General features: G+C 32.7%; 2 protein-coding genes and 1 long non-coding RNA gene across 3 annotated transcripts; 2 read left to right on the forward strand and 1 right to left on the reverse strand.

The window, feature by feature from the left end:
- Positions 1–627: 627 nt before the first annotated feature.
- On the reverse strand, positions 628–1,227 carry LOC131066611 (uncharacterized). Its single transcript, XR_009111699.2, has 3 exons — positions 1,130–1,227; positions 938–1,030; positions 628–851 (listed from the first exon to the last, which is right to left on the reverse strand). It is a non-coding gene; the product is annotated as an uncharacterized LOC131066611 (long non-coding RNA).
- An 8,277-nt stretch (positions 1,228–9,504) lies between these two features.
- Positions 9,505–10,985, forward strand: LOC131066631 (galactinol synthase 4). The gene is made up of 4 exons (XM_058001442.1): positions 9,505–9,903; positions 10,017–10,340; positions 10,432–10,566; positions 10,664–10,985. The coding sequence occupies exons 1-4, from the start codon at positions 9,574–9,576 to the stop codon at positions 10,868–10,870; spliced, it is 996 nt and encodes a 331-aa protein (XP_057857425.1). The 5' UTR covers positions 9,505–9,573; the 3' UTR covers positions 10,871–10,985.
- Positions 10,986–15,941: 4,956 nt separating this feature from the next.
- On the forward strand, positions 15,942–17,533 carry LOC131066632 (galactinol synthase 4). The gene is made up of 4 exons (XM_058001443.2): positions 15,942–16,385; positions 16,499–16,822; positions 16,891–17,025; positions 17,123–17,533. The coding sequence occupies exons 1-4, from the start codon at positions 16,056–16,058 to the stop codon at positions 17,330–17,332; spliced, it is 999 nt and encodes a 332-aa protein (XP_057857426.1). The 5' UTR covers positions 15,942–16,055; the 3' UTR covers positions 17,333–17,533.
- Positions 17,534–19,333: the final 1,800 nt, after the last annotated feature.

Raw genomic sequence — 19,333 nt, forward strand, 5'->3', positions numbered from 1 at the left:
CGAATCTACACCTTCTACATGTTAAATTTGTCCTCTAATTTGAAATCTTTTCAAGACCATATGAGATTTAGTAAGCAACATCATTAATATAGCTGAAATATGGAAGAGCCAAATATTTTTCGTTAGAGAATAAGAATAAGAAGAAGTTTTAACAAATTGGTTATTTTTTAATTTATATATATAAATTTTTTATTCATAATTTATATGCCTAATTTTTAAAATATCTTTATTGTCCATTTTTCAAACATAGATAAATAAAATTCATACCTAGATAATCTTCAAATATAAATACCACCCCTTACAGAATACAATAGATTGAATGATGAGACAATGTTGAATGGGAAGTGGGAGACAACATAAATACACCAAGATGATGAATAGATATAATATAGAAATGAAAATATAAAGCATCATAGAGCTACCACCATGATTGGAAATCAAATCCATTGGAAATGCACATATCATTCATATTAGTTATAGTCACAATATGAGAGAACTCACACTACCAAATTTGTTGTCAAATATAAGCATAGGAGATATATCATTGCAACTTTGTATTATATATATAATAATAAATGTGACCATTGTGGAAGTGAGTAAGTCACTACACATAAATTTCACAAAAGCTTACAAAAGGATGAGCCAATTTTTCACATATACAATAGTAGTCTAACTCAAAAGTACAATATACAAATAATGTCTTTATCTTAATTCCACAATCCACTCCCTCCAAGCTCTAATTTTAAAATAGAGTTAAAGTACTTAACGATTAATACATTGGAGAATAATACACTATAGTGATTAACCAAAAAAGTGTTGATCATGATCCTCCATATGAATATCATCAACACCTGAAAATACATATGAGGACATTATAAGATTAATTTTCAAATTGAAGACTCAAATTTGATTGAAGTTCATTTCATAATTTACTTACCGTTTCCGCTTTGCATTGTGTCCATTATTGTCATCATTTGATTAAGATCAATAGAAAATGGTTGCATGTTTTTTTGAGAGTTTTGTTGGCCATCTAAAGTTGCAATAACATTCACATTAATATATCACGTATAAAATTAATTTATATATTAAAGACTGAAAATTAATGAAGTTCACTTCACAATTTCATTACCATCTCTAGCTTGCATGGCATCAACTATTGTTGTTGTTGTCTTCTCAGGATCAACAGAAATCGGTACCATATATTCTTGATTTTTTTGATGATCTTCTAATGCTGCAATAACAAGCACATTCAACACATCAGCTTAGATAAAAATAATTACAAACTAAAGACACAAAATTGATTGTTTTTATTTAATAATTTTGTGACCATATCTAGTTTGTATTGCATCCATTGTCATTGATGTCTGGTTAAGATCAATAGAAAAGGGCAGCATATGTTGTTGATCTTTTTCTTTATCACCTGAAATTGCATTGAAGTACACATGTAACACATCAACTTAGATAAAATGCTCAAGTATAAAATCACATTACGTAATTAATCTAAACAATATTAAAATTCATAATTACCTGCAACAGTTTGTTGAAATGTTTGAGCTGAAATAATACTAAGCATTGATGGTTGATCTCTAGAAATTGTATCTTTTTGTTTAATTAAGTACAAAAAAATGGTTAGAGATAGGAATTGAGTATTTTTCAATAAAAATTAATAAAAATGTTTAATATTGACTAACTTACTATCTACAGCTTGTATTTCATCTGTTAGCATTTGGTTTAGATCAATGGAGAAAGGCAATCGACGTCGTCGAGTACTTTCTTGATCATTCAAACCTATAATAAACATATGTTTAACATATGAAATAAAAATAAGAAGTATTGATATGTGAATTACTCAAATACCTATGAATAAATGTACTCACCTTGCTGCATGATAATATCTCTTTCTTCTTGTATTGCTATGCCTGAGCGATTGGTGACCTTTTTTTTCTTTTGCTTTCTACATCTTGTAGAGGGGAATAGAAAAGTTTCATGCTCCTCAACTCTTTCATTTAAGTTTTCAGATATGGCATTACGTCTTTGATGAATAGAATGACGTTTGTGCATTTTGGTTGGACTAAACCATGGTGATATTCGTCTAATAGACATGTTCTCTGAGCCAGGGATTGATCTAAATTTGGAAGATGAAGCAAGAGATGCATTGATATCTTTTCTAAACCTCTCAACACACTGACTAAAAATGTTTTTTTCATCTTCGCTGGTCGGTAAATTTTGAAGCAATGAATTTAAATAATCAATGGAACTTTGAAATCCATCATTAGAAGTATTAGATGATATCCAACCATCTGTAATAGAAATAATAGTGATTAAGTCAAAAAATATTTAAAAACAACGCATATTTCATTATAAAATGATGCTTTTAAGAATTACCAGTTCTTTGAGCTTCACCAACGACAACCCCATGCACATCTTGATCTTCTGAGGGTATGCAACCATCTACAATTGAAATAAGAATTAATCAATGATATGAATCAAAAAATCATTTTATACTTAATTATAAACATCATATCAACATTACCAATGATGTCAATTTCATGACTAGAATTCCCTCTAACTTCATCAATATCATCAACCAGTGGAGTAACATCATCTACAATTCAATAAGATTAATTTAGTTAGTATTGAAAAAAAATAATAATAATTAAAAATATAAATATTAAACTTAAATATGAAATGACACTTACCAACAACCTGGTCTTGCTCATTTGGTTTGTTTCTCTTTAGAATATCTAAGACCTTCAACACATGTTTGCATGTGTTTCCTCTTTTTGCCCAATCACAATCACACACATGCAAATTTGGTTCAAATTTCCTAACAAAATACCATTTTGTTGGAATTGTTTGGCTTCTTATCCTATATGTGTTAGGGAGGAGATCATATAGAAAACAATCTGCATCTGCTATATTTTTTGATCTCTCTAGAGCAGTTATGTAATATCTTTCCTTTTTGAAGTTTGTGAGGAATCCAAATAACTGCAAATATCTTTTATTTTTGTAGAATGGTTCTACTCTATGAAGAAGTGTATGAATAAGCCAATCCATTCTCCTTGTGCATTTCTTAGAACGATCACTTAAATAGTGACTCTTAATGTGGGAGTGGTATGACTCTATAGAAGCATTGGTTTCTTGATTTGCATGAGAGAAGTTTCGAAAATGTTTTGCCCACATTGCTATACAAACAAACATAATGAAGTCTTAGCATATACAAAAAACAACTTAAATTATGAAAATGTATACAAACAATAATTGATAACTTGATTATCTTACCAATACGACTCTCATCATGACACCAAGTATTTTGAAAGTAATCAATAAATTTCTTCTCTTCTTTGAATTCCTCCATAAAATTTTTGATCGATTGAGTAGTGATGCCTTGATCATCACTTATTTCATACATTATCTCACCCAATCTATCAAATATATGTGTTGCAACATCCTTATTACTAACATACCTGGATTACATAATAGAAGATCAAATTATGAAGTTGACGCGTGTAATTTACCATATGTTTTAATTAAAGATTGACTTACCTATACACATTCTTCAACCATGCCCTACGTACATGCCAAATGCATAACAATACTTGACAATCAAAGGATAACCTACAAGTTACATCATCAAAGTTTATAAGTGGGATTTTAACAAAATTAATTGTTAAATTGAAACTAGTTAATGTTGAAAATTAGGGAATATAAATTTTGATAAACTAAATATTAAGAAATTACAATCTCATAAACATAAACTAAGACTAATAAAACCTGATTGCTTCAATCTCTGCACTAGCATCATCTGTCATGAATGCATTGACATGCCAATCTTCTTTATCTTGTTTCCCTCTCTTGTAAACCTCCATCAACCATTCATTTATATCTTCAACTTTATTTCTTGAAGATATGGCCCATGCAACAGGCACACCAGCCTCTTGTTCATCAAATACGAGCAAGGAATATAATTGATACTACACATGAATAAACCATTGATAAGTAATTTTTTAGATAAAATAGACCACTAACTAAATTAAGATCCACAAATACAATTAATATGGTTCTACTTACCCCATATTTGTTTGTTGAAAATGTGGAATCCATTGCAATAATTGAGTTATGTGAATGTTTCACCATCATCTCCCGCATCCATGGTGTTTGAATGCCTATGATAAATGGAACATTTTCCTCATTGTTTGGTGTTTTATAGTAGAAGAAGTTATCTTTCTCCTCTTCATGCCACAAACATACACTTTTTGCATCATCTTCATTTTTTTGTGATCGAAGAGAGCGTACTCTTTTCCATGCATTCAATACATCCTTCCTCAACAAGCATGTGTCCCTCTTATTCATCAACTTTGTCAAACCACGATCCAAATAGTGTTGTTCACATATTGTGTCAATTGACACACCCATCAACAATAAGGATTCAATATATGATTTGCATTCATTTGATAATCTTGGTGCAACACTACTTCTTGGATCACCAGAAGGGTCATCCTTTCCATGACAAAATTCACCATTAGCATCTTGATGGCTAAACTCATTATATGTGATGATTGCAACATTTGGTCTACCATACATAACCTTAACATAAAAGTGGGCTTGACAACCCCTTTTTTGAGTAAACCTTCGTATCCTTTGCATTTTTTCAAGATTGTTTTCAGGTTTATTTCTTCTATCCTCAGGCCCATAAGCACAATGATAACTGTTTATACATGTACAAAATATATATTAATTGATATAATTAATGACAAATATAAAAGGTGATGTGCTTAATTAATTTATTAAATCTAAACAAACCTTAAATACATCTTGGTGGCGTGGTCATTAGGTTCTGTCAAATTGTACACTTTATGCTTTTTAATTACAAATTGTGTCTCAGTGTCATCCAATAAACCTTCTCCTTGGACAAAGTGAGAGAGTCTCTCAAAAGGGATAGCAGCACATAAGTCTATATGTCGGTTATTATCATCTCCAATTGGTGTCCATTCAAGGTCTTCACTTGAGAAATTATTTCCCTCGTTGGAGATGTCTTGCACATCTAGCTTGATAAGTGATTCCCATTTATTCTTTCTACCCATTCTGGATAATATTAATATGGTTAGTGGCCCTCTAGCTTGTTCAAATATCTAGTAACAACTACATTGATACCATTTTATTTGTATCAATATCCTCAACAATATATTTTACTAATACCAAAATCATATGAAAACCATCATATCATTAATAAAATAGAATGCCACATCTCATGGTTGAGACACCTAAACCTATATTGGAAATCGGACACCTAAGCTTTAACAAGATAATTTGAATCTAAGAAAACAAAAACATGACCTTTTTATTCTATAATAATGATTCTCTTATATTTTAATTTTTTTGAGTACTTACACTATAAAGGAGACAAAATATAATAAGAAAACATACAAAATAAGACATCAAAATTTTAAAAAAACTAAACTATTATATCCAGTACAAAATTTTGAACATTTAAAAGAGAAGTTAGTATGCAAAATTTAATCTAGTTTAACGATTGTTGACAAATATTATACAACAAGAAACACACTCTAGACAAATTTACCTGAATTTTGGTGTGCAATATGAGGAAAAATCTTGGTCCACTACGTGTCCTTTGAACTAGTTGCATTGTAATTTTATCAAAGACTTGATTTGGTTGTCTAAATATCATTTTTATAGAGTCCCTTTATACAAGATTTGTTTAAAACTTCTTCCTATTTTTTCACTCAACCTTAGCTAGAACAAGCATTGGGGGTGTAGGTTCAGTGAAACGATATGGAGAAGTTTGAGAGGAAAATTTTAGAGGTCTAAAGAAGAAGTAAATGCTCATATTTTAGCCTAGAAAGTTCTACATTACAAATTGTCAGTTAGTGAGAGATCAAAATTTGTGATCTAATCTATCAAATTCTCTTTTTGTTAGCATAATTAAAAATTAAAACATATATTATAGGAATGTTCCATAACAAGTGAGAATTAGAATGTTAATTCAAGGACATTCTTGTCATTTTTTCTCTTTCATTGAGTTGGAAAAAAGACTTGTTAGGTGTTTTTATTAATTAAAATGCATCTATCCCGAACTATATAATATATAATATGAAAAATTACAAGATAGAGATAATAACAATCACTAAGAGATTAAAATAGATACAAAGGGAACCTTTAACAAAAATTGCAACCATCAACTAACAAAACTCTAATGTTAAGCTATACATGAGGGTATGGATGAATACAACCCCATAAAATTTATAAGTTATAGGAGATATGACCAAAAGCATAATACCAAAAAATATAACACTTAGATCATAAGATCTGGTTGCATTCTCTTTCTTATCTTAACCAACTTGTTTACTCTTGTCATGTTGACCCTTTTTTTTTTTTTTTTTTCTGGCAACTCCACTGTAGGTTAATGATTTCTTTGAAGATCAATGTTTAATGTGTATTTTGCTCGATCAACAATCTAGATTCTCTTGTTTACATTTCTTTCCTTTTTTCATGGTATTCATAATAATATGAAAGTTGACTCTATGAGATAGTTTGTTCTTCTTAATATATGGAATTGTAGGTGTATGTGAATTTTTTCTAATTAGCTAGTTCACTAGGGAATAGAAATTTTTAATTTTTCCTCTAACACCTTGTTTCAAATTGTCTCTCTTTATTTTCAACTGCAAGGGATGCCTAAGAACCAAAAAAAAATTAGTTACTACCTAGACTACATCAAGCTTCAACTTCTTTAACACTAGAAAAAAAGATATCACTCGGCGATTTCAAAGAATTTTCCAATTTAGTGTATAACTATGATTTCGTACTATTCTAAGGCTAGTAATCCTTATAATTTATGTATGGATGGTAGTAGTTGAATTTTCATAAGGTTTAAATATACATTTCAATAACCTAAGAATTGTATTGATGCATTAACCTAAATGAATGATTACAATAAATGGTGTATAATTATGAAAGAAATGAGAAAACTAGATAAAATCCTAGGTGAGGATATCTTTATAATATAATGAGTGTTCTCATGTTATTAGTGATACAACATAACCTAAAAATAGCTCAAATTAATAATAGACTAAAAAGTAACCTATTTAGTGATTAATTAGTTAATTAGATGATCATATATTTACTCTAACATAAACAAATATTTCTCTTGAATAGATGAGAATAACTGACTTATCTACAAATAAAATACAATTAAAAAACCATGTTATATTTAGAACTTCAATTAAGTAATATATACTATAAAATCTTCATCTATAATGTTAAATACATAATATGAGAAAATCAAGATCATTAAGTATTTCACATAGGAATCAAGTTTCATGGTAGTAATTTTTTTATCTTTATGAAAAATTTGGGATAATAGAGTTCTTTGTATTTGACTTTAGTAAGAATAACTTTTCACACACATTTTTGTCAATGTGTTATAAAAAATGTAAAAATCGGTTGCCAGAATTACTGCCTCTAGTGACTGTTTTCCGACCAGCAGCCATCAGTGCAATCACAGCTCTTCTGCGAGTGATTTTTAAATAAATATATTTACATTAATTTTTTTAAATAAAAAAATATAACTATTATATATAGAATGTACAAATTTTTATGTATAATTATTTAAATTCACTCAAATTTTCATATTAAATAAGAAAACATAGTAATTATAAAAAAAAAATCTTACATCATTTATATGCACAAAATAAAAATGTTCAACTACTAATTCCGCTCCTCCAATCTGATTCCACTTAAAACCAAAGTTAAGCATTCAGAACAAGTCACATCAAATAGCCTGACTCGAAAGTGATGGTTTTCTGCTGGTTAATACTTTATGAACATTTTTTAGTTTTATAATTGTTTACCTATCCATTCATTTTCAGTTTTACAATGATGAAAAAAGAGGGTTTTAGTTATAGCATTTATTTGATTATTTCATTTTCAATTTTACAATGCTAATGAAAGGAAAAGGATTGTTTTAGATTAGTCAACATTTTCAATTTCTATGATTTTAGGGTTTTGACTCAACATACTCATAAGTAGGGTTTATACAATACATTCACCTATGTATAAATATGTGCATATATATATATATACATATACACATTTATGTATATAGATATGATTCTAAAAAAATATGGACAATGATTAACTTGGGAAATCACACCATGAAATAATGAAAACCAAATTCCATTACTTTATAATTACATAACAAATGATTAACAAGCATTGCACCTACTTGTTAATGAGTGAGGCCAGAATGTGATTTTGAATGGGGAAGAAACCAGTGCCTCACTGTTGTAATTCTAATCAATCCCTTCTGTGCCGCCTACACAAAAAAAAATGGTATATTGGCATTGGTATGTAGAACAAGAATTTTTTTGGGAAAAACGTGGCTAACCTGTACACGCACAGCGGCTGCATGAGAAAGAAGAAGATTATGCGTCACGATATATTGAAAAAACATACACAGCGAAGGCGAAACGTAGAGAAAGAAGATGAGAAAAATCATTTCGGCGAGTGTTATATTGCAAGCGGGCGGGAGTTTTGCAGTTGTTGGATGCATTTAGTTTCAATGGAAGCGAAATTCGGCGCGGAAAGGAGTCCGTAGTTGCAACATTTATGATATTTATCACTTGCAGTTCAGTGCCGTCAAAACGCAGTGTCAAAACGGAACGATGTGCAACAGGTTTAAAAAACGATTAAGAAAATGTGAAAGTAATATTAAAAAAAAAAGAGAAAGTGAAAATCGATGAAAAATTAACCTATATCTTTTGCACATATCGGAAGCTGTTAATTTGGGCCGTTAATTTGAAAGGGTTTCTGAGTATACCACAGTCACAACCGTACGAAACCACAAAACGGAACGGCACGCAGGCGGAGGGGGTAAATCCGGAATCCGCAGGAAAAAGGAAAATCCGGACCGACAGACGTGTGGCGAGCGGTTTGAGGCGACGTCCTTTCACGGGCACCTTTCACGCAGGCGGGCAGACACGAACGCGGAGGGGCACGGACCAAGGAAGCACGGCTATCCAGGCGGTGCAAATTTTCCCCTGGATAGCCAGTGCCGAATTGTAATGCGTAGGCGATGAAATCGTGACAACGATAGGACGAAAGACGTTTTCTGTTTACCAGATAAACGGGAGAAAAGAATGCCTTGAATGCTCATGCTCACCATCACTTAAGCTGTCGTTTGAATCCGTGTGTAACAGACCAAACGGATAAAGGTGGCCCACAATTTTAACACAGTCAATTTTCGTGGAAGTTGCCGAAGTCGGCGGATGCTCAACAATTTCCATGGACTGCACTTTCTGCACCTGCCAGTCTCTCATATTCTCAAAGTGCGTAGCGCGTCTTGTTGTGGCGGTCGAGTAGAACGACGACACGCACATGCAACAGGCGTCACTAGTTTATTTGCTGCTTTGCCCTTTCCCATCGTCTTCGTTGCCTATAAAACCATAGAGATAGCCCATCAGATCTCAAATCAACTGCATTTATTCATTGAAAAGATTTCTGTACATTGAAATTCACTTTACTTTCTATTGCATCAGTAACAGAACGACGAGGATAATGGCTAAGGAAATTCCTGCGGAGATTTTCAGCGGAAAGATGGGAGTACTTGGTGGTGGGTATTCCAAGAGAGCGTACGTGACTTTCCTGGCTGGATCAGGAGATTACGTTAAAGGTGTTGTGGGTCTCGCCAAGGGCCTCAGAAAGGTCAAGAGCTTGTATCCTCTGGTCGTGGCGGTCTTACCAGATGTTCCAGACGACCACAGGTTACAATTGCGTAACCAGGGTTGTATCGTTCGAGAGATCGAACCCATCAATCCTCCAGAGAATCAAGTCCAGTTCGCCATGGCCTATTATGTTCTCAATTACTCCAAATTGCGCATTTGGGAGGTAAACAGCTCTTCTGTTTTGGGGTTGTTTTTTTTTTTCCTAATTGATTTTGATGCAACAGAAGTCAAATTGAGATTTTGGGTTGTTTTTGTCTTGATTTGGGATATGTGCAGTTTGAGGAGTTCAGCAAAATGTTGTATCTGGATGCCGACATTCAAGTCTTCGACAACATTGATAATCTATTTGACATGCCAGATGGGTATTTCTATGCTGTCATGGACTGCTTCTGTGAAAAGACATGGAGTCACACTACCCAATATAAGATCGGATACTGCCAGCAGTGCCCAAACAAGGTGACGTGGCCTGCTGAGTTGGAGGAGGAGCGCCCTGCTCTGTACTTCAATGCCGGTATGTTCGTGTTTGAACCCAGTAAATTGACCTTTGAAAGCATGATGGAAACTCTTATGTCTACCACTCCAACACCCTTTGCAGAGCAGGTATTTCATATTTGCTTTGTTTTTATCTTTGCAAAGACTACTAACTTTCCATAACCTGATATTGACTACAGTGACCCCTGTTTCTTTGCAGGATTTCCTGAACATGTATTTTCAAAAGCAGTACAAACCCATCCCGTTGGCGTACAATCTGGTGCTCGCAATGCTATGGCGTCATCCGGAGAACGTAGACCTGGATACTGTTAAAGTTGTTCACTATTGTGCAGCTGTAAGTCTTTGATCAGCCCATATTGTTGATAAAATGAGGGCTTTTAGATATCTCTCTGGATAATTAATTTATATTGAAAATGGGTGTATGTGTGCAGGGTTCGAAACCGTGGAGGTTCACTGGTAAGGAGGAAAACATGGAGAGGGAGGATATAAAAAGATTGGTTAATAATTGGTGGGAGATTTACAACGACGAATCACTGAATGAGGTGAGCAGAGATGAGGTGCAAAAGATCAGAGCTAACGCTGTGCGTAGTGCAATGCCCAAGGCAGCCAACGCATTGCCTGCTCCGCCTGCAGCTTGAGCAGATTGCCTAAACAAGCAGATCTGCAGACTATATTATATGATATTTTATTGTATACTTATGAAGATTATTTTTTGTATTTTTACAACACCAAAACAAATTTGATTTGTATATAGATTGATTTGTAACAAGGGGCTATTATTGCTTCTTAATTTTGTATTGGATCTTTATTTAATAATATAATGATATAGTATTATAATAATAATTTTTTTTCATTTTTTAATAATTATTTTATTTATTCACAATAATTTCTTAAATAAAATTATTTTCAATTGATTTTTTTAAAATAAATAAAAAATAAGAAGTTTGATTATAATAATGAACTAACATCAAAGGTAAGTATAAAGATTGAAGGTACTTGTAATGTTGTTTTGGTAGTTGTTCACTTAACTATTAAAGCCATAATGTTTAACAATCTGTTAAACGGAAAATTACAATTAGAAAGGGATGCCAATAATCCCTTATCAATCACAACATCTACAAAGTCTGAGTCGCAATTAGATTTGATGGGAAATCTAGAAGTAAATCTCATAAAATTTAATTATCCTAAACAATATGTTTTAACTTGTGCAATTTCTTAATGCAACTTATGTTTGAATCCTCCTAATTTCCATAGCTGATTATTTGTTTTCTCTTCCCTTGACTAGGGTTGTATAGAATTTGTAATGGTGTGAAAGTGACCCTGCAAAGGGAAGAACTATGTTCTCTTGAGACCCAATCTCACAACATACATTCAGATATCTCCAACTAGTCAAGCTGGTGAAGATGTCTATTAGAAAAATTAAAAGAGCACACACAAAGAGTATTCGGTCTAAGTCAAAGCATCTTGGTCGCGGATGTCTATGCAACGCGTTGTAGTCTCGTACGGGCCACAAACAGAAAACTTAGAAATACGAAAACTCAACTCTGTGTACTTAAGATAACCTGCAAAACCCATAAGTTAGAAACGTGACAATGAATAGAAGATAATAAATATAAATAGAAATGAATATGGATGAAATCAATAAAACACCAGCAAACCCTAGTGCGTTCAAATGTTTCTAATAAACCTACACACATGAAGAAGAGGAAAAATGTTGGGGGTTGTGTTTAGAGGCATGCCTTCATCAAACCCCCATTTTGGTGTTTCCACCTCCATGGACAACCCAGATAGATAGATAGATAGATCAAAAGATAAATAGCTAGAATGATAAAATGATCATTTATAGTTAGGGGATGTGATAAATCCCAAGATGCTTAAAGAAGAGATAAATAGAATGATAGAAAGATATATTACCAAAGAGGCTTGAAAAAGCCAAGAGAGTTGCAAATGATTATTTTGAGAGCTTGAGAGTGTTGTATAAAACTAGAGACTGTTGTAGCAAGTGAGAGAGAGTCAAGAGAGATTACTTGAAGAACCAAAAGAGAGAGTCTCAATGGAGAGAAAAGATGGATTTAAAATGGGAGAAGAGGAGGGAAAAGAGGGTTGTTGAGCCATTTTGGAATATTATGAGTTGTTTCCATCGACCAAGGTAAGTGACAAGTGTTAAAATGCGCAGAACTAACATTTAAAAATTAAGATGTTGTAGGACATCTACGCGACGCACTCGTGTCCAGACGAATCACACCGAAAAATGACAAGTGGCAAGAGAAACACGTAGCTATAATAAAATGAAAGTTGAAGGATAGTGGCTAAAAAGGTGTCCTAAGCATCCTAAGAGGGAAAAGGCCGATGCAAGGGCTGAAATGAGCCTACCCAAATGCTAGGGGAATGGACACTAAAGTGGTTGCAAAAATGTAGGTGAAATTACAAGGGGTATGCAATTTTTGACTCTACAAAATTGTCCAAATTTTTCATCTTCATTGAGCTCCAAAGATTTTGTAGTAAGGAAGGTCATTCGCATTGCGTCAACAAACATAAATTCCTATTATCAAAACAAAAAGAAAGGGGGGTCCAAGTGATTGTGTATGGTGTTAGTATTAATATTTTTAATTTATTAACTAAATTAAAAATATTAGAAAATGTTAGAATTGAGATGGCTATAAAGTGTATGACTGGAGCAACACAAATGGCAAGCACACTAGGATTGTGAAAGATAGTCTTGGAGGGAGAGTCCCTCATCATAATCAATACATTGACAAAAATAAAGTATTAAAATTGAAGGTGTCATAGCATCCTACAATAAATTTGGTTCGATTTAGAACTTCTCAAAAAAATCATCTTTTAACAATTGTTATAAGGAGATCGACCTTCTTGTGAACTATGAAATAGAAGTTAACTTTCAGTAGTATTGCACATTCAGAGGATCTGTGTCTCTCATATGTGATTGGAGTAGAGTTTGCAAGCATTTAACATCATTATCAAGTAAGTACTCAAATACAAGTCCCTAAGATGATGCGGTATTTCATGCCAGGGCAATCATAAATCAAATATGTCCTTTTCTCTCTTTTCATTCTTTAATCATTGTCTACTCTCTTAGGTTTGCATAGGAATTCCCTATAATTATATAAATATGAACTTAGCCCTAATATAAATATCATGTATTTTGATTAATGGAGTTATCCTTGTTTTAACTTTTGTTTATCATAACTAGTCTTAAAGAGTGCCCCTGGTTTGGCTTCATAAATATGTTTATTTTTGTTTACTTGTATGCCCAAATGGATGTGAATATTTACATATATTTGAATACTATAAATGTTATTTAATATCATTCTTTTCATAAGTAAGTTTTTATTTTGCCACAAGCATTTGTGTTCATAAATGAGGATTGGTTGAGCATGCAAGAGTATCATAACTAGTCTTAAAGAGTGCCCCTGGTTTGGCTTCATAAATATGTTTATATTTGTTTACTTATATGCCCAAATGGTTGTGAATATTTACATATATTTGAATACTATAGATGCTATTTAATATCGTTCTTTTCATAAGTAAGTTTTTTATTTTGCCACAAGCATTTGTGTTCATAGATGAGAATTGGTTGAGCATGCAAGAGAAAGCTAACTAATCACCATTTTTAGCTTAGCACCCATTTTATTTTCCTCCATCGCAATATCATCCAAGCCCTTTCTTGCCTTAATTTTATTACAATTTTATTTTGTTTTTATTAATTTGTGTCACTTACTCTTCGACTTAAATTTTAAACATTAATAACCAATTGTTTTTTGAAATCATTTTTTCAATTTTTGACTTTTCTTCCATTTTTTAACACTTTTGTGTTAGTATATGCTATGCATATTAAGAATATATGCATTACTATGTATAATATACTCTATCTATAGAGCACTAATAGCATATCTCTTGCTTTATTTTTTCTCATTTTTAATAGATTAGATTTTCTAACCAACTAATGATTTTCTAGTTGATATTGTAATAATGAGTAGATTGCATTTTTATCTTCTTTTATCTCACTTTTCATTCTTTTTCATTCTATAGATTGGACCCAGTTGTTTATTTTGTTCTTAGTAATTTCATGGTCAAATAATATAATTTGTCTTTAAGTTACTTAGTTGTAATTCTCTTTCCTTTTTCCTGTGTCCAATTCTTTATGTAATTGTTTCTAGTTTCTTTTATGTACCATCATCCTTTTTCCTTCCGACCACTTCTTGTCAAGTGCAATTCTTTCATCCCCTCTCCCTATCCCATATCTTTTTAGTCACCCTCGTCTAGAACAATTCATTATTCTACTTCTTGAGCTCTGTATCATCTTGACAATGAAATAGAGTATGATTCAAAACATTGATACAAAAGTAAAAACATTAAAGAATGACATTCTAGTGACTAAATAATAAATTTGCCATACTGAAAAAGACATTTACAGTAAAAGTGGAAACAGCACCATACTTTCTAGTCAACGTAATATCTGAACGTAGATTTCAAATAAAATTATTCCATTATCTGGTATTTGAACACAATCTAAATATTCGACTTAGTGCGTAGGCGATGAAATCGTGAACGGTTTTTAAAGGTTTGGGTGATGATGGACATGAATAGTAATCCTGTGACGAAAGTCATTTTATGTTTACCTGATTGTAACGTGAAAAAAGAATACTTCGAACGCTAATGGTGATGCTCCATTTTAGTTACCAGAAACGAGAAACGAGAAACGCAACCGCAACGGCAACGTGACGAGAAACGGAATATTTAAAGGTTGCGTATGAGAAACGTGTATATATATATAAAATAAAATTATAAAAAATTATTTTACATAAATGAAAAAGCATGGAGTTTTATATATATTTTCATTAAAAAACTTTATTTCACATAAATAAAAAATATGAAGTTAAAGTTTCTAAAATACAAAACAATAGATATATACGCATGCAAGTTTATTATAAAAATATATGTATATGCAAGTTTTTATTATAAAATATTATTCTACATATTTGAAAGGCATGAATTTTTATATATAGTTTCATTAAAAAACTTTATTTCACATAAATAAAAAATATGAAGTTAAAGTTTTTTAAATACAAAACAATATATATACCTATGCAAGTTTATTATAAAAATTACTTTACTGTCAAATCTGTTTAAAACATTTACTTTACTATCAAACTTGTTAAAAACAATTACTTTACCATTTAAAACATTTACTTTACCGTTAAAAACAATTACTTTACCCCACTTATAATGGAAAACAATTATTTGACTGACAAATCAAAACAATGGAAAACATTACAAAGGAATTTCGCTGCAGAAACGGCCGTTAGAAACGAGAAATGCGTTTCTCCCGTTGAAACGCGAAACGACGGGAGACCGTCGCGTTTCTGGCAACTAAGTCAGCTCCAACTCTCTTACCTTAGAAGGCACATGTCGTTTGAATCGGCGTTTAACAGACCAAACCCAACGGATAAAGGTGGCCCACAATTTCGATGGAGTGTAACTGCACTGCACCGCTGCAGAAATTTTCATACCTGCCAGTCCCTCATATTTTCAAAGTTCGCCGCCTAACTGTTGTGTGGTCGTATAGAATGGTGACACGCATATGCACCAGGAGTCGGTACTCTATTTGCTGCTGAAAATACTATTATTATATGAGGCTCTGCTCTACTGCCTTGCCCTCTCCCATCGTCTCCCTTGCCTATAAAACAATACAGATAGCCCTTTCCAGATTCTCAAATCAACTGCATTCATTCATCAAAAATATTCCACTACATTGAAATTCTATTCACTTTCTTTTAAATTAGCAACAGAGCAACCAAGATCATGGCTAAGGAAATTCCTGCGGAGATTTTCAGCGGAAAGATGGAAGCACTTGGCGGTGGTTATTCCAAGAGAGCGTACGTTACTTTCCTGGCCGGATCAGGAGATTACGTTAAAGGCGTTGTGAGTCTCGCTAAGGGCCTCAGAAAGGTCAAGAGTTTATATCCTCTGGTTGTGGCAGTCTTACCAGATGTCCCACACGACCACAGGTTACAATTGCGTAACCAGGGTTGTATCGTTCGAGAGATCGAGCCCATCAATCCTCCTGAGAATCAAGTCCAGTTCGCCATGGCTTATTATGTTCTGAATTACTCCAAATTACGCATCTGGGAGGTAAACAATTCTTCTGTGTTTTTTCAGTTTTCCTTTTTCCTGATTGATCACGATGCAATAGAATTCAATTTGAGATTTTGGGTTGTTCTCATGTTGATTTGGGATGTGTGCAGTTTGAGGAGTTCAGCAAAATGGTGTATCTGGATGCCGACATTCAAGTCTTTGACAACATTGATAATCTATTCGACATGCCAGATGGGTATTTCTATGCTGTCATGGACTGCTTCTGCGAGAAGACGTGGAGTCACACTACCCAATATCAAATCGGATACTGCCAGCAGTACCCCAACAAGGTGACGTGGCCTGTCGAGTTGGAGGAGGAGCGCCCTGCTCTGTACTTCAATGCCGGAATGTTTGTGTTCGAACCCAGTAAATTAACTTTCGAAAGCATGATGGAAACTCTCATGTCGACTACTCCAACACCCTTTGCAGAGCAGGTATTTCATATTTGCTTAGTTTTTATCTTTGCAAACAGTACTAATCTTCCATAACCTGATATTTGCAGGATTTCTTGAACATGTATTTTCAAAAGCAGTACAAACCCATCCCTTTGGTGTACAATCTGGTGCTGGCAATGCTATGGCGTCATCCGGAGAACGTAGACTTGGATACTGTCAAAGTTGTTCACTATTGTGCAGCTGTAAGTCTTTGATCAGGCCATATTGTTGATGAAATGAGGGCTTTTTGATATCTCTCTGGAAAATTAATTTAAATTGAAAATGGGTGAATGTGTGCAGGGTTCGAAACCGTGGAGGTTCACTGGTAAGGAGGAAAACATGGAGAGGGAGGATATAAAAAGATTAGTTAATAATTGGTGGGAGATATACGACGACGAATCGCTGGATGGAGTGAGAAGATGTGAGGTGGTGCAAGAGATGAGTGCTAACGCTCTGCGCAGTGCAATGCCTGAGGCAACCAACGCATTGCCTGCTCCGCCTGCAGCTTGAACAGAATCTAAACAAGGACACCTGTAGAGTATAATGCATGGTAATTTATAGCATTCTAAAAATTGTGTATAGCTCTGTCACAGCTGTGGTGCTTTTGTTGCCCGGATGAAACTTATTTTTTGTATTTTTACAAAACAAAAACAAATTTGATTTGTATATAGATTGATTTGTAACAAGGGTCTATTATTGCTTCTTAATTTTGTATTGGATTTTTATTTAATTGTATGATGGTATTGTATTATAATAATATATATTATTTCATTTATTGAATTAGTATTTTAGTTATTTATTATAATTTTTATATAAATAGCATACGTTTTAAACAAATACAAATATTAGTTTTGATAATAGTAATAAAGCAAGTATTCGTTAGTTGTTCACTTGTGGAGTGGATTCTAGAATTGTTACAATCAAAGACATAATATAGTGTTTAACAATCTATTAAATGAAGAATGCTGATTGGAAGGGATTGTAAATAATCCACAATCAAGCACGACGCCTGCAAAGAATGAGTTGTAGCTAGATTTGATCACAATTTCACATGTAAATCTAAAAAAAAATGATTATATTTAACAATAGGTTTTAACTCCGTACAATTTTCTAATGCAACTAGTGTTCCAATCTTGCTAATTGTCATAGTTGGCAATTTCTTTTCTTTTCCCTTAAGTAGGGGTATATGGAATTATCCAAAATTTTCTCTAAAGCATTCTTCTTTTTCAAGCTCCATCGATTTTGTAGTGAGGAAGGTCACTAATATTGCTTCAATAGACATAAATTCCTACTACCAAAACTTAAATTTGAAAAGGGGGTTCAAGTGATTGCATATGGTGTTATTACCTATGTTTTTTATTTATTAACTAAATCTTCAAATATTATAAAATGGTAGAAGTGAGATGGATAAAGTTTGTTTCTAGCATATTTGAGTTGGTCTAATAGTGTAGAACTTGCATTCTTGAAAGAGAGGGCAAAAGTTCAAATCTTGTGGGGTTATGGTATGTACACCTCGTATTTGAAGCATGGTCAGGTGCTTTCCTACATACTAGGAGTATGGAGAGTCCCATATACTATAAGCCAATCATAAATCCAAAAATAGATTGCCTAATATCATGTACTATAGAGTAGATTAATTAATTAATTAATCTTAACCATTTGTTACATATCTGTCACAACCCTCCTTTATCACTTTTGGATTTAAAATACAACTCTATTATATTTTGGATAAGCTATTTAAATGATTGAATGAATATTATAAAAGGATAAAATAATAATACACACACACACACACACATGGAAAATATACATTATTTTATTTATTTATTTATTTCCCACATCCAATTATGGCACATGTTGTAGGAAGAATAAGAAGCTCCTAGAGGATTCTCCACCACCTTGCATGTAACTCCTCCACTAAGTCTAATCAATTTGCATGAAGTCCAAAATTGGGAAAGAACCTCTTTTTTTAATTAAAATTTCTAGATAGTGGAATAGAGGGATTTTTCTTATAAATGTTATGCAAGTTTTCAAAAATGGGAGTTGGTTATTCCATAAAGAAATTCTTCTCTCAAGTAATTATTTTGGTAGTCATATTTCATTTTGGAAAATAGCTAAGATTGCTTTGGAGGATTTTTTTCAAGCTTGAAGGATCAAGGGAGGCTACTTGAAGGATTCATAGGGGATTCTACATCAATTGCAAGTATCCAAGTTTTTTTAATCATGCATCTTATTCTTGCTGCGAATTAAATTAGATCAATCTTGTTTCAATTTCCTTGATGAGAATTAGATCAATTTATTTCAATTTCTTGCTGAGAACTAGATTAGATCAATCTTTATTTCCTCCCTCTAATTCATCTCTCTGGTTTTTCGAATAGAAATCTGAATCTCATCCTTTTAATAGATCTCACTATGAATAATTCTCTGTGTTATTCTCATTTGATTCCATATATATTTTCTATTATCTGGTTATATATCCACTCTGTGAAAATTGGTTGAAATGGAGGAATA

Source organism: Cryptomeria japonica, chromosome 4 (assembly GCF_030272615.1).
Source record: "Cryptomeria japonica chromosome 4, Sugi_1.0, whole genome shotgun sequence".
Taxonomy (NCBI): Eukaryota; Viridiplantae; Streptophyta; class Pinopsida; order Cupressales; family Cupressaceae; genus Cryptomeria; species Cryptomeria japonica.

What these genes read in the sequence shown, in the direction of transcription:
- LOC131066631 (XM_058001442.1), top strand. Translation starts at nt 9,574, where the DNA reads ATGGCTAAGGAAATTCCTGCGGAGATTTTCAGCGGAAAGATGGGAGTA. An exon ending in CCAAATTGCGCATTTGGGAG is followed by an intron (nt 9,904 to 10,016) that starts GTAAACAGCTCT and finishes GGATATGTGCAG; the next exon opens with TTTGAGGAGTTCAGCAAAAT. An exon ending in CAACACCCTTTGCAGAGCAG is followed by an intron (nt 10,341 to 10,431) that starts GTATTTCATATT and finishes GTTTCTTTGCAG; the next exon opens with GATTTCCTGAACATGTATTT.
- LOC131066632 (XM_058001443.2), top strand. Translation starts at nt 16,056, where the DNA reads ATGGCTAAGGAAATTCCTGCGGAGATTTTCAGCGGAAAGATGGAAGCA. An exon ending in CCAAATTACGCATCTGGGAG is followed by an intron (nt 16,386 to 16,498) that starts GTAAACAATTCT and finishes GGATGTGTGCAG; the next exon opens with TTTGAGGAGTTCAGCAAAAT. An exon ending in TTGTTCACTATTGTGCAGCT is followed by an intron (nt 17,026 to 17,122) that starts GTAAGTCTTTGA and finishes GAATGTGTGCAG; the next exon opens with GGTTCGAAACCGTGGAGGTT.